Source organism: Cornus florida, unplaced genomic scaffold, assembly GCF_030987335.1.
Source record: "Cornus florida cultivar Cherokee Brave unplaced genomic scaffold, ASM3098733v1 CherokeeBrave_3.0.0_Hap2_Chr11, whole genome shotgun sequence".
Classification (NCBI taxonomy): domain Eukaryota; kingdom Viridiplantae; phylum Streptophyta; class Magnoliopsida; order Cornales; family Cornaceae; genus Cornus; species Cornus florida.
The window spans coordinates 100,769,725-100,783,834 of NW_026775581.1; the positions used below are offsets into that span (position 1 = coordinate 100,769,725).

The following is a 14,110-nucleotide window of genomic DNA, read 5'->3' on the forward strand; positions in this document are numbered from 1 at the left end:
TAGCATTCTAATACTATTACTACATGCATCTAGGGTTTTTTATTTTTTAATGTATAAACTATATTTGAAGTCTTACTATATCTTAGTAAGTCTGTACCATATTAGATATCCACTTTGAAAACTTTGACTCATCAAAAAATGAATAAGATATAATAAGACTAAAAATAATCTCAAATGACTCAAATATAAAATGTCATAGTGAGTCAAAATTTTCGACGTGAACAACTAATATGAAACCGAGGGAATATGTTATAAGATCCATTTATTGCACTATTGTTACTTCAATACTGTACAAATGAAAACTTTGAATAATATAAATATCCATTCTTAACTTCCAAAAGAAGATTAGGGGTTCAAATCTTAAAAAAACGTGTGTGTGTGTAAATACAAAAATAAATAAATAAATATCCATTCTTGTCTAATGAAAACAAAACTTCACCCAACATATATATAAGCGGGGTCCATGTAACAAAGTATAGGACGGAACAGCCTTGACGGTTTCATACGCACAAGTTGAATATTGCTTAATATTTTCCTTGCATATTGCTGTCTATCATATTTTTGGTTTCAATATTCTCCTTTTTTGGTTGGATATGATTATATGTACGTATATTGAACATATATTTAGGCATTCCTTCAGCTTATAAATCCAACACATCCCATACATTGAGGCTCCATTTGTTTGAGCATAAAATATTTTCGGTGCTTTATGGTGTTTGATTGTTAGTAAAATATTTAACAAAAAAAAAAAAAAAAAAAATCTAACAAAAATAAATTATTTATTTATTTTGGACAAACTATTTTACATGCCCCACCCGATGAACTCAACCTAGACCTTTGCCAAACACCTAAAAATAAAAATAAAACATATATATTTTATCTGAAATATATATATATATATATATATTTAAAACAGAGCTTAAACAGGGTCCATCAAATGGAAAATTCTTCAATCAACTCACCTAACAAAAATGTCATGGAGGACAAAAGATAAAGGGAAAATTACATATAAATGGAGTCAAAGTTCCATATTTACTTAGAGACTGAGTCAAAGTTCCATATTTACTTAGAGACTGAGTCAAAGTTCCATATTTCTCTAAAATGGATTGCTGAGGTGGCACATGATTTTTTACTGTTTAGAAATTGTGGTGCCTAAAATACCCTTCCGCGAAGGTACTACTTTTTCTTCGAAGGTACTACTTTTTTGAACTGAAAGTACTACTTTTTGGCGTCCAGGTACCATGTTTTTAAACACCCGCGAATGTACTACTTTTTCTCCGACGGTACTACTTTTTTAAACTGAAGGTACTACTTTTTTGTTAGAGAAGGGCATTTTAGGCACCACAATTTTTTAAACAGTAAAAAATCATGTGCCACCTCAGCAATCCATTTTAGAGAAATATGAAACTTTGACTCAGTCTCTAACTAAATATGGAACTTTGACTCCATTTATATGTAATTTTTCCAAAGATAAAAGTCGAGAGGTAAAAGATTTACCCCGCACTAGCAAGTTTGAAGAGTAAACAAAATACAGTGGCAATCTGTATATTACTATAACTTTTTCCCGTCGAAAAGGGAAAATTAACAACAATAGCAAATCGGCTATCATTCAATACCTGACTGTTCTACAAGCCCGAAGCACAGGAATTTCATTTGAAAAGGCAGAAGAAAAAGAACCAAAGGCAATAATATATCAAGAGACAGATTCAGCTTTTCAAGGTTCCTAAAAGAATAACCTCCTCTTCTACCATATGCTAACATCAAGATAACCAGAACAAGCACCGTTGAGAAAATAAGAGAAGAGTAGCATTTCAAGTAACAATTACTGGAAGTGCTGGAATAATAAAAAGTAAACAAAAAACTAGGACACTTCCTTCTGCCTTCTTGAGCAAAAATGTGAGTCATAGTTCCCAAACCCGTCATGTATTTTGGGACGGAGGGAGTATTATTTTAAATGAAAATCGCTATCATATAATCATCATTTCTTTTTTTTTTTTTTTCCTAATTGGTATTCACACACACATGCTTCCACCGACGTTTGAACCCCTGAACTCCCTTTAGAAAGTAGGAGTTTGGTATCACTAAGTTATTTCTATCTTCTAAGTCTGTTAAAAGTCAATCGATTTTGTGACTCTAGTTAGAAAAAGTGACAATTGCCGATTCTAGGGATATTGCCTTGACTTTGTATGTCCCCACCTTAGGAAAAACACAAAAAGATTGTAGGCAAGCATACAAATCCACCTCAAGGTTTCATATAAATGACCATAATCTGCAACCGACATCCTTTCATTTGAGAATTAGTATAATAATAAACCCTAGACGATGTCAAAGCAAGATCCAGCAATTTGCCTCTTTGAAACAGCCTCAAATATCTACAAGGGAAAAAATGTGGCCCTTAAGGCTACTTCAACCCATGAAACAATCTAACCTGGATAAAATGCACTTCAAAAACTCTTGCAAAATCTCTAGACCATAAAAAACCACCAAGTTAGTTACCTACATTCTTCACCATTCCTTCTACTTAATTATTCTGGTAGATTAACCCAAAATCTTGAAAAAGCATCTTTTTCTTCTCCAAAAATCTCTTATCCATATAACACAGCCTGTGGATAAAATGCACTTCAGTAACTCTCGCAAATTCTCTACACCACCAGTTAACGACCTACATTCTTCACCGGTCCTTCTACTTAATTATTCTGGCTGATTAGCCAAAAATCTTGAAAAAAGCATCTTTTACTTTTCCAAAAATTTCTTATTCATTACGTTACATGAACTCCCCAAGAGTAAAATTTCTGTTATGTAAGCCCTTTTAGCTGACAGGTTAGAGCATCACACTTTTAATGTGACTATCCTTTTAAATGTTACCTGATTCAATTTTTCATAGAAGGGATACCTCATTTCTTGCTTCACCTTTCAACAATATCTCAGAAAGTAAGCACTAGTACCAGTTCTTCATCTGCAAAATATTGGAAAACAGAAAAATCAATAAATGTGTACCAAACACCAAGTTCATTTAAAAGAAATAGAATGTGATAAACATGCAATCATTCAGAGACCAAAGACAGAACGTCAACAACAATGCAATGAGGAGTTATAACAAAGATTAAAACAAAGATGCTCCAGAGAAACAAAATAGAATTGCAGTTGCATTGAGGAGTTACATCCCAGGTCACCAATTAAAGCACAAGTGACTTTCCTTCACTCTAACATTTGTTCTTGACTTCCACTAAGAATTCCTAGAGTTTAGTGTTCATTTAATATCTGAGCCAAATTGAGATAATGTAGGTGGTAAATGGGAGAAAATGATCCTTCTACCTTGCATTTGAATTTTTCTACAACCTCAATGCAACTCTCTTTCTGAGAATTTTACAAAAAAGAATAACCGCATAAACTACTTTTACTTTTATACAATATCAAACCACCATCATCAATCAATGGAAGATCTCAAGATGATAAGACCGGTGAAGCATCTAATACTGGAGACGATACCTGCTTTATTTTCCATGCCTCGACCAAAGCATACTATTCAAAAGAATTAACCATAAGATAAAAATAAGAAATCCAATCCCTTCGATCTAACTTTAGACCTAGCATTGCTAGCAAATGAAGTAAGCCAACCCTCCCTGATTCACAATTGTCACAACCAGCTAGGAGTTTAAAGTAGCTTCCACTGCCCCAATCCATCCAAGCGTGTGGAGTTTGCATCTAGTAGAAAACAAGCATCTTCTCTCATATAAAAGATATGATCCTAAAAAATGAACTGAGACACAAAAAATAAGGATTCTTTTTTTTTTTTCCCCGGTTCACCATAGACAATTAAACTAGTCTCAAGCTGCAACATGGAAACCAAATCCATATTTTCTAAGATTTATCCAAGTCAAAGATTCTCTGGTGGCTCCACTGATACACTATCAAATTTCTCCTTATTGCCTCAACCCATGTTAATTTTGATTCCAACAAGGAACGTGTCACTCTTCATCACTAATGCACTTTCCACATTGTCACTCTTCATAACTAATGCAGTTCTTAGTCTTCAAAACACATGGCAAAACCATCTTAATCAATTCTCTCATTTTATTCCTAATATATGCTACTTCAACCATCTCCTTTATTCTCTTGCCACACATCCATCTCAACATCTGCAATGCAACCACACTTCCCTCCGCAAAGTTTGTTCATACTTTTTTTGCTTTAATTTACCTTTCAATTTTAATGGTATACACTTCACAGGATATATTAGATGCATTCCTCCATTTAACACAACCTGTTTTAATTCTACGAATAACATCATATCAATATTCACACCCTTTGTGAATAATCAAGCTCAAGTAACGAAACATTTATATAACCGACTCATTGATCAATAACCTCAAAACCATGTTTCAGCACATAGTAGTTAATTTCCTGTACTTTCTCAATCCCACAAGCCTTTCTAAGAATACAATTCACTAAAAATTCAATAACCATGAAACCAAGAAAGACCTTACTTGTACAATATATGATTGTTTTTCCTGTAAGTTTGTATTAAAAAGCGCAGAAGGAAATGTCATCCATGCACAGCAGTGTACATGTACAAAAGGAATAACAAGAAAGATAAAACTATGTAGTGCCACATGCTCTAATTTATCCAAAGCACAAAATATCCTCAAAAGGTAAGTCCCTCTCTCTCACCCAACAGGACAAAAGATTTAAAGTAACCTTTCCATATTTAAGGGCCTTCAACCTCATGTCAACTTTACATCAACTTTGCCAATCTAAATTATACAACATAATGATGCATCCAGCTACTGCATCAACAACTCTACCTCGTAACTTTTAACTGCTCAGAGCCTCAGTAGAAAGAAACACCCCATGTCGACCGATATCCAGAAATACTGACTACTGAGGTGATCTGCCGCCATCGAAGAATGATGCTACTGCTACTATTCTGATGTGTAATCCTCTATGCATTAGATACTTTGATATTTATTGACAGCATGGTAACAGGGGAAGTAATATATCTGGGCTAATGGTTATTAAAAGCAACAAGTGTCGGATATCCTTTTGCACCATCATCCTTTCTAATGGTATATCTGGTCCAATGGATACTAAAAGCAACAAGTTGGATATTCTTCTACACCATCATCCTGTCTAATGAAAGAGAGACTCGTTAGGTTTACTTCTACCTTTGCTTTCATCTAATAGACGTTCATTTCCTTTTTCATCAAATGAAATACTCTCTCACATACGCACAAAAGTTAAAACACAAGGAAAGGGAAAAGGACCTACAAACCAGTAATGAGTGGTTAAATATAATTCGGGATAAAATTTATTCTAAATGATTTCATCATAACGGGGGTTAGGTATAAAGTACTCAACTCAAGAAAGCCTTTTCTAACTATTTGAGGTTGCTACATTAATCATGTTTCATCATTCCACTCAATTTAAGGTCATAAACCTTGGTTAAACCACATGTTATCATATCTCTTCTCAATATAAATAAGGTGCAAATTCTAACTTGAAAATTACAGACTTTAAAACCCCAAAAGAGAAATAGCAATTTCTCAGGTTGATAGATTCTAATGGAGACAAAAGCCTAAAATCAGTTTGTGACTAGTTAAACAAAGTTCTTAAAAAAAATTATTATATACATCTAATCTAAAGGATGTCAAAGGGGCAACGTAGGCAGATCAAGTACAAGTTATAGTTTAGAAGTACACATAAAATTCAGGACCCATTAAACCAATAGAACAGAGACGGAAAACTTGCCTATGAAGCCCCACAGAAGAAGCCAGCCCCTCGTCCCATGGCACATCCACCATCATTTCTTCAGGTATTCCAGGCTAATTTCACGCATGAAGGAGGAACTTGTCTACCATGAATGTGGCCGAAGTACTGACCAAATAAAAGAAGGTAACCAAAGTATCTCGACTGCTGAATGATATTGCGCAACTACACATTACATGAAGAATTTAAAAAAAAAAAAAAAAAGAAAAAAGAAAAAAGAAAAAAAAAAAAGCGAGCCAAAACAAGAGATGTAGGAATACTACGTGGCCATAGTTTGAATAAGGTTGAAGGATATGGAAAACTCTTCAATCTAATATTCCAACAAGCTAGTTTTAGGTTGCACTGTCCAACCTCTTTTTTTTGATGAATAATAAAAGTTATTGTGTTAAAACACAATATCATCCTAGACTTTGTCTGAGAAACTCATCTGGGGGCCGTCCAAAATGAGTTATATGCAAACTCCATTACGCATCCCTGGCATGTACTGTGGATCAAACCAATTCCACAATTAGAGAAAATGACAGCTTGACATTCCAGCTTCCCGCAAGCCACCTAAAGTAAATATATTATCTAATAGATCCCCTATTTCCACTTTGTGATGCACCAACTTTGTCCAAAATTCAGAAATTTAATGCAAATGGCATACTTCAACCAAACATTAACTCATACTGATCCCAAACAAGTATGAGGAAGTTCATAGCCAAAACATAAAATTTTGGATCTTGCTTTTGTCAGCAAACAAATACTAGAGGACCAGTAAAGAACAACAGTACTTTTTTCTTCACCCGCAATGGCTCCAATCCAATCTAACCCCAACAAACTTAAAACCAGAACATAACCCTTTGACACACTTTCAGAAGATAAAGCATGGTCCAAGAATGAAATACAATAAAAAATTGAAAACGACGTCTGCAGCCTACAAAAGTTAATCGCTAAATACAAACATTCCTCACAAAGTGGCAACAACAACACCATCCACCCTTCAAGCACCACCTCAAAGCAATAGGTAGTGGTACAAGTTCCTGATAAGAACTGCAAGGAACTATTAATTCACATCCATAGTTCCAATGTATAGGAGATACTCGGTTCACGGTTCAAAAAACCACCATAATTCATTGCAGCCACTGATTTAAGATCCTAATGTGCTACAGATCAGAGACCCAACAGAAACCAGAAATACAATTTCGTGTAAACTTCAACCGTGAACCGACTATAAGGGACCTGTCCACTTCCAACTTCACATGACATCCTTCAATCTAAACAACTAAAAGAGTATGCTTGGGCACGCCAAAGAGCCAACTGGTATTTTAGCACTACAACAGTAACTATTGATTCTCAAGGCTTACTGCTCCATCAATTTTAAATGTTATCTACCTTCTATACAATGTGCTTTAACAACATATTCTGAGAAAAAATGTCCCTTTGAATAGTTAAAGGTGCCGGCGCTCCAAGCACAAGAAGTACTTCATCTGATACAAAGCTAAAAGACTTGCTCAACACTGCAAACATTTAATTTCCAGGGTGTTTTTGGTCAATAAAATTTAATAGACCTCACAACTGTGTTTCAATTTCTCATAATCCGCGTGAAGTAAAATATGAAGGATTACTATCCAAGATCCAAAAAGCAATGCCCAAACAAATGAAATTGAATCCAGGAAACTTCTCACTCCGTGTAGTGTGAATTACCATATTCACTAATTGTAAAACCACATCAACATTACATGTGCAACATTAATTTTTGACAAGGAGAATCAGCTGCGATGGTTGAAAATTTAATCTATGTTAAAAAATCGCTTCCCTACAACTAACCATTGACATATTCTTCCAGTATCCATACTAATCAGTCAAACAAGGGATGTACCCAACAACTATATTCAGAAAATGTTTTGTCTAGGGTTCATGTAATTAGATAGAGAAACTCATTATTAAAAAGCAATTAACTTGCATGAGAAGCCATAATATATGCAATCATGCAAATATACCCAAATAGAAGGTATCAACAAGAGAAGGCTAATGGTAAGACCTAGAAAAGATAAACCCATAATGTTTCAAACTACTATATTTTAATCTCAGGTGCAAATGTAAATTATCATTTCAATTAGTTGAAGCAGAGTTACCTTGACTCTCCTATAGAAGTCACTTGAGATAACCACCTATAATAAGATAAAAAACTATTGATTTGATACGCACATACAGGATAATCAAGCCCTTCTAGACTATTAATATATCGGAAAGCCGACAAACTGCCAAAAGGAGCGCCTTCTTTGCAATTTCAGAGCTTCAACCCATCCAGATCTCAACGACGAGGCACACGAGGTTTCTCAAGTCCTCCCCAAGAAGCAGAACCTTGTCCATATAACGGGCCCTTGTCAGCAGCACCCTGATAAACATTATATAAATATTAATTCCCTCCCCAAAAATGCTGCACCATAATGCATGGTCATTTAAAAAAAATAAAAATAAAAAATAATAAACAAATTATCATATAATGAGTATTTATACCAGATGAACACCATATCCATCTCCATAAGATGCAGAAAATCCCCCCTCCAGGTTGCTGAATTTCATCCCATATGGTCCACCTTTAGACACCAGATATCAATATAAAGATTTTAGTAACAAACCAATACAACGACCAAAGTTAATATAAGACTGACAAGATATTTTAATTTTGTTACATTGATTGGTAGATAAGAACTTAATTTTAAAAAGCAGACTTAGAAAGGAAACATTTAGGGCCGTTTGATTTCTAAGAGAGAAAGGACATGAAAAATTGCAAAATATTAAACGTATGTATCAGAATGGGCTATAGCAAAAGAATGTAATCAAAATGTCATAGAAAAGTTGAAAGCATTATTACATGTTCTATATTTACAATGACTGTACGGTTTCCAGTGATAATGAGAAGAATAACAAATTCCTTATGCAAGAGAGAAAGAAGTTTAAAAATACCTACATGACCATATCAAATTAATGTGAAAACTATGTCCACATCATCACCCTAGCCATGATAAGAAACATTTAGAAGTATTGACATAAATACACAATAGACGAGACTGATTAAAGTGGAAACAGAATTCATCAAATTAATGAGTGGCACCATATTCTTGTTTAATGTAGAAATCTTTTACCTTTCCCATCAATTTCTTAACTTAACAATTTTTTTTTTTACCCCAAAGGGTATACCTTCTCAAATTTTACCAACAACAAAAGCACACCATTTCCTTTGAATTGGTTGCCTTTACCCTGCAAGATATCTCTCCTCTTATTTTTATCACTAATGATTGGTTGAAAACTTTCATCCTATATATACTTAATATTACCAATTGCTTGCATTAGAGGACATGGAATATATAGCTTAACAATAACACTCAGCCACCCGCTCATCCCCGATGATCATATTGTCACCTAGGCTAGTATAGTGAGTAAAAGGAACTCCTGCATACACTTGGGCTGCTATGAACCAAATCATGGATGGTGATTAAATACGAAGGCAGACCAAACTCTGTAAAAGAACTTGAAAGCGGATAACTACTGAAACACGCTTTGCCAGAGAAAACTGCACCAATGAAATGAATTTCTCCATCAATATCAAAGGACATGAGCCCAATGTGTCAGTCACAAAGGAGGAAAAATCAAATGTTAGAACTAGGAAGACTAATAACAGGCATACTAGCTAAACAAGTGGAAACCCTTGTACATTAGTTTATGCTAAAAAACATGAAGGGAAACAAGGTAATGTCTTAAAGAAGCATTGATTCATCTAAAACACAACTGCATCCCCAAGAGCAGTTGTGAATAAAGTTGTTCTTCTTTAATTGAATTTCTAATCACCTGATTCAATAATTGACAGCTTTCTGCTTTTGAAAGCCCTTCTCTAATGAAGATAAATCTTTTACATCACAACTGTACTACAATGTGATAATGTCACTGGGAACTGGTAAAAACACCTACAACATCATGTAAACCACTTATTCTATACTGGTAACTCATTATGGCTGCTAAATTAAATCATTATGGGTGCTAAACTAACTCATTTTCTCTGCCAGTCAAAGAAAAGATCAACAAGCTGAAAAGATCGACAGTGGGATTCTCATCCAAATTCAAATTAATAGGGCATCAAACCTAAGGCAGCAAACAATTCCAGCTCTGGTCCTTAGATGACACAATATCAAACTCACAATCAAATGTGTCAATAGAAAAAAGCTGAGGGACCAATGCTTGCAGTCAAACCTATGGGGTAAAATGGTATATAGCCTTCAAAGATTTCAGCAAATATAATTTTGCAAACAAGTAGATTACAGTCCTTGAGACTTTGTAGTCTTTTTAATCACAAGCCCCAATGACCTGATTCGTTTCCTCATCCACACATTCTATAGTGACTGCTGATGACCCAGATGAGACCTTTCAACTTGGATAACCTATGATATATGAATCTTGCACCACTGGCCTGGCCAAATGTGTAATCTCATCTCCTATAGTGTCACCCAGACTTAATTGCATCCTTTACAATTGGTTTAACTATGAAATATAAGGTTTTCATGATAATAAAATTAAAAGATAGAGCCTAGCAATAATGACAAAAGATAATCAATTGCTTCCTCACATATTTCCACATTTTGAGTTAACAAAGACTCATTTTTTATTCAAAAATATTGAGGAGTGCATCAAGAAGCCAAGGCTACATTGTCATTTGAAAAGGGGTGCACAATTCTGAAGTCTATGGAAAACATACTATTCCGCTAAAAAAGATTGTGAAGACTACACTAAGATCTTAGAGAATTCCTAAATTGCATGCATTACAATTGGTTTAACCTACGAAGGATAAGGTCATTATTATTACATAATACAGCACCCAGATCAAGGATGATCTTCATGTCTCATGTTTCCTAACTCGGGATGAACCTCAATCGTCTGAGGATAATAAAACAAAAAATGGCAAAAAAAGAAAGAAGACAGGAGAACACAATGTTTCATCAAATGATGAAAACATTCAACATCTCATACGCTATTTATATCTAGTGGGTGGGCAGAAATACAAGAATGAATGCAAAACTAAATGGTAAAAGAATTCTTCATAACAACACGAAAAACAAAATGAATCAATTAGCTACAATGGTTCAGTCAGGCGATAAAAGGTTAAATATGATATGTTCTTCAAGCAAAAAACTGTGTTGTTCAAGTTGAAAACAATAAATGGACAAAAAATCCATAAAAAGGACTGAATATAAGCTCTTGGCAGAATTTATATGACAGATATGAAGATAGATGGAGCAGGGGCAGAAAAGGCTTCACATAGACAACACCAAATAGTTGTGAATTATCATTACCCTTGGGTGAATTTAGTTTCCAACACCATTACTTCGGAGAATTCATTAAAAAAAAAAAAAAAAAAAACAGTAATTTCTGTCCTTGTTACCAATTTGGAAACTAACTATTTCAAAAATGATACATGTGCAAAAATAACTATAAATAGAGTGAAATATGGGTGCATCTCCTAAAGAAAATAAAGGAAGCAAGAAAAATATGAGAGGGAGAGAAGAGAGAGGGAAGGAGGTAGTGTGTGATAAAGACGAGGGATATACCAGCACCAGCACCCCATGGTCTACCATCAGCATTTGCCAGCTCTGCACGTAACTTTTCAACTTCACGTGCCATGGAAACCAAGTTCTTTTCCATTGCCTGCCTCTGTTCCATCAGCTCAATATTTCCCTTCTTTTCATAATCAATAGCAGTTCTACAAGACAGATTTTTCATATTAGCATTTGAGGGGTTGATCCTTTTCTTTCTCCTTTTGACCCATTATATGACAATGCCTGTAGTTAAAGCTAACATCACATGGCGCACACAGGTCTTAAACAAGATAAATAAAACAATGGGCAAGAAGAAACCTAGCACGCAAAAGCTCCTGATGTAGTCCATCAATCTCCGCTCGCATAAGTGGAATCTGCTGATTATCAGCTTTCAGTTTTCCTAGGTCTTGTGTAAGGGTCTGAACTTGCCCTGCCAGATCCTGCCTAATGGTATTCAGCTTCTGAACTTCAGCACGAAGTTGTACTGCCTCATTTTTCAAAGGCTCAGCCAAGCGAAGATCAGCTTCCAGTTTTAACCCTCTCTCAATAAGCTCCCTTGAATGTACTTCTTGTTCTGCACGAATATGCTCAATGGCAAGATTCATATGATGAATTTCCTCCTTAGCACCACCTAACTCTCTCTGCAGAGCCATACGATCTTCAACCAGCCTCTGATTTTCACCAAAAAGCCTCCGAATTTCAATATGCTGCATTTCAAGTTCTTCTTCCATCAAAGCAGGATGAGGTGGCATTGGCCGAGTCAAAGGACCCCGGACAAGAGGTCCTTCTGGGGGATACCCACGCCGATTATCGAATGCATCACGAGGCATGCGATTTCTCCCTGCCATTTCAAGTAAACCTAGCAAAAAAACAGATGGTGAAAAAAAAAAACTCTGATATAACATGGGTATTAACGTCGTTTAACAAGATAGCAATTAAAGTCATCATTAAGTAGGTGCGGCATTAAAGCCTGCAGAATTTTTGTAAAGAAAAAAAAAAAAAAATCTAATAAACAATCATATGCTGTGTGAAAACTAAATTGCTCCATTTGTATATTACCCATTAATATTTTACAAAGCCACACCTTGAATGAGTCGTTATTGTAAATAACTTCTACCAAACTTGGCAATGTTTGATAAAATCAAAAGACCAGTACTATATAAATAGTTGCAGTAACGGCTTCGCATTTCGTAAACTTATGGCCCAACTAATCATGATTGATTTGTACCTTTGAATGCTATGAAAAATAAAATAAAAAAAATTTGCCAACCAATTTCCATGACATCCAAATTCCAAACACATAAACAATCAAGCTGTGTAAACTATATATGAAATGAATTGTTAAGGAAAGTATATAAACATTTATCTTTAATATCCACCATGTTCCAGCATCACCATTATAACAATTAAAACATGTACGAGTATAAATTACTGATTCACAATAAATCTATATCAGTTTCCTAAATCAACTCATGCGTCAAGAAATATAATCTAGTATAGCAAGTCAAGACATGTTCTAACCAACAGCACCACAGTGTTCAACTGTCAATAAAGGCTTGGCAAAGAGAAAAAGGGTAACTAAACAAAGGAAAAATAAACTTAAAAAGAAAAACTAAACCCTCTGTTGGTTGCCCAAAACAATTTATTTACACACTTTTTTTTAATATATATTACCCGTGCTTAAAGTAATTGGCGGCATTTGTTATATCCTTGCATGGTGGCCATGCTAAGATCAACTGTTTTAGGACTCGAGGAAACAGATAACCCCAATTCTGCTTCTCTTTTCGGTAAGTAATAATTATATTAAAAGAAGAAAACTTTACAAACACAATGGCCATAACCTGGGTGAATACAGAGCTACAATGACGAACAAAGATTCAACTCACAAACCTCAAAACACTACACACAACACCAGTCCTTACTACAGAATCAGTATACATATAAACACACTTGGCTTATATGAGATGGACGAGTTGGGCAAAACCCAGCACATAATCTACTGCAATTCAACTAATAGAGAGATATTTGAATAGAACCTTTGTTCCCTTCAATTTATAAATGTTGAGAGGGAGAGAGGACTCTAAACTTTGCCTTTAACTTTGCTTTATAAGAAAACAAAAGTATGAAAATGATCAGTTTGATTGCGTAGAAACTTCAGAAAAAACTTTAGACCTTACATGCAATCGACAGAACCCATAAACAGAGCCAACAGCAACAATATAGTCTAGCTGAATTAATATCTTTTCCTTTTTATATATAAACAAAATCGAATTAGCAATAAAAATATAATCGACGATTTTCTTCTTAATTTCACTATAGTTTCCTCAAATTTCTCGGAAACCTCCTTACCGAAATTTTTCTGGGAAACCAAACACTGGGTAGGGAAGAAAATGAGCGTGAAAATGTCAGAAACAGGAAACCCTAAAACATATATGATGTAAAAGTTCAATATTATTGAACAAAAACCCTAAAATCTAATAATTCTACGAGCAACTAATAAGAAGAACAGCATAAGAAATTATAATTAAATTCAAACCTTCTAGAGGAGACGGGGAAGGATGAGTCTGAGCTTTGTTTTCAGGAGACGACTCAGATGTATCTCCTATGTATTTTCCTACGTAGACAATACTTGCAATAACTAAGACGAACCTGATTGCTCTATTAAAAGTTGAAAACAGGCACGAGGACTACGTGTCCTTGGTGCGGCTCCAGACGCACTTTTGAAATTTTATTTTATTTTATTATTGTTATTTTTTTATGGCATTTTAAAA

At 34.7% G+C, this 14,110-nt stretch overlaps 1 protein-coding gene across 3 annotated transcripts; it reads right to left on the reverse strand.

Moving 5' to 3' along the window:
* Positions 1-741: 741 nt before the first annotated feature.
* LOC132285131 (protein FLX-like 3) lies at positions 742-13,993 on the reverse strand. Of its 3 annotated transcripts, none has more exons than XR_009472443.1 (6): positions 13,876-13,993; positions 11,658-12,198; positions 11,352-11,503; positions 8,269-8,348; positions 7,957-8,146; positions 742-2,956 (listed from the first exon to the last, which is right to left on the reverse strand). XR_009472443.1 is itself a non-coding variant. In XM_059787298.1 (5 exons), the coding sequence occupies exons 2-5, from the start codon at positions 12,185-12,187 to the stop codon at positions 8,063-8,065; spliced, it is 846 nt and encodes a 281-aa protein (XP_059643281.1). In that variant the 5' UTR covers positions 12,188-12,198; positions 13,876-13,993; the 3' UTR covers positions 7,802-8,062. The 3 variants fall into 3 exon arrangements, 1 of the variants encoding a protein (XP_059643281.1); XR_009472442.1 differs by having other exon boundaries at positions 7,884-8,146; XM_059787298.1 differs by lacking the exon at positions 742-2,956 and having other exon boundaries at positions 7,802-8,146.
* Between the last annotated feature and the right edge of the window lie 117 nt (positions 13,994-14,110).

What these genes read in the sequence shown, in the direction of transcription:
- LOC132285131 (XM_059787298.1), bottom strand. Translation starts at nt 12,187, where the DNA reads ATGGCAGGGAGAAATCGCATGCCTCGTGATGCATTCGATAATCGGCGT. An exon ending in CAGGAGCTTTTGCGTGCTAG is followed by an intron (nt 11,504 to 11,657) that starts GTTTCTTCTTGC and finishes TCTGTCTTGTAG; the next exon opens with AACTGCTATTGATTATGAAA. An exon ending in ATGGATATGGTGTTCATCTG is followed by an intron (nt 8,147 to 8,268) that starts GTATAAATACTC and finishes AATGTTTATCAG; the next exon opens with GGTGCTGCTGACAAGGGCCC.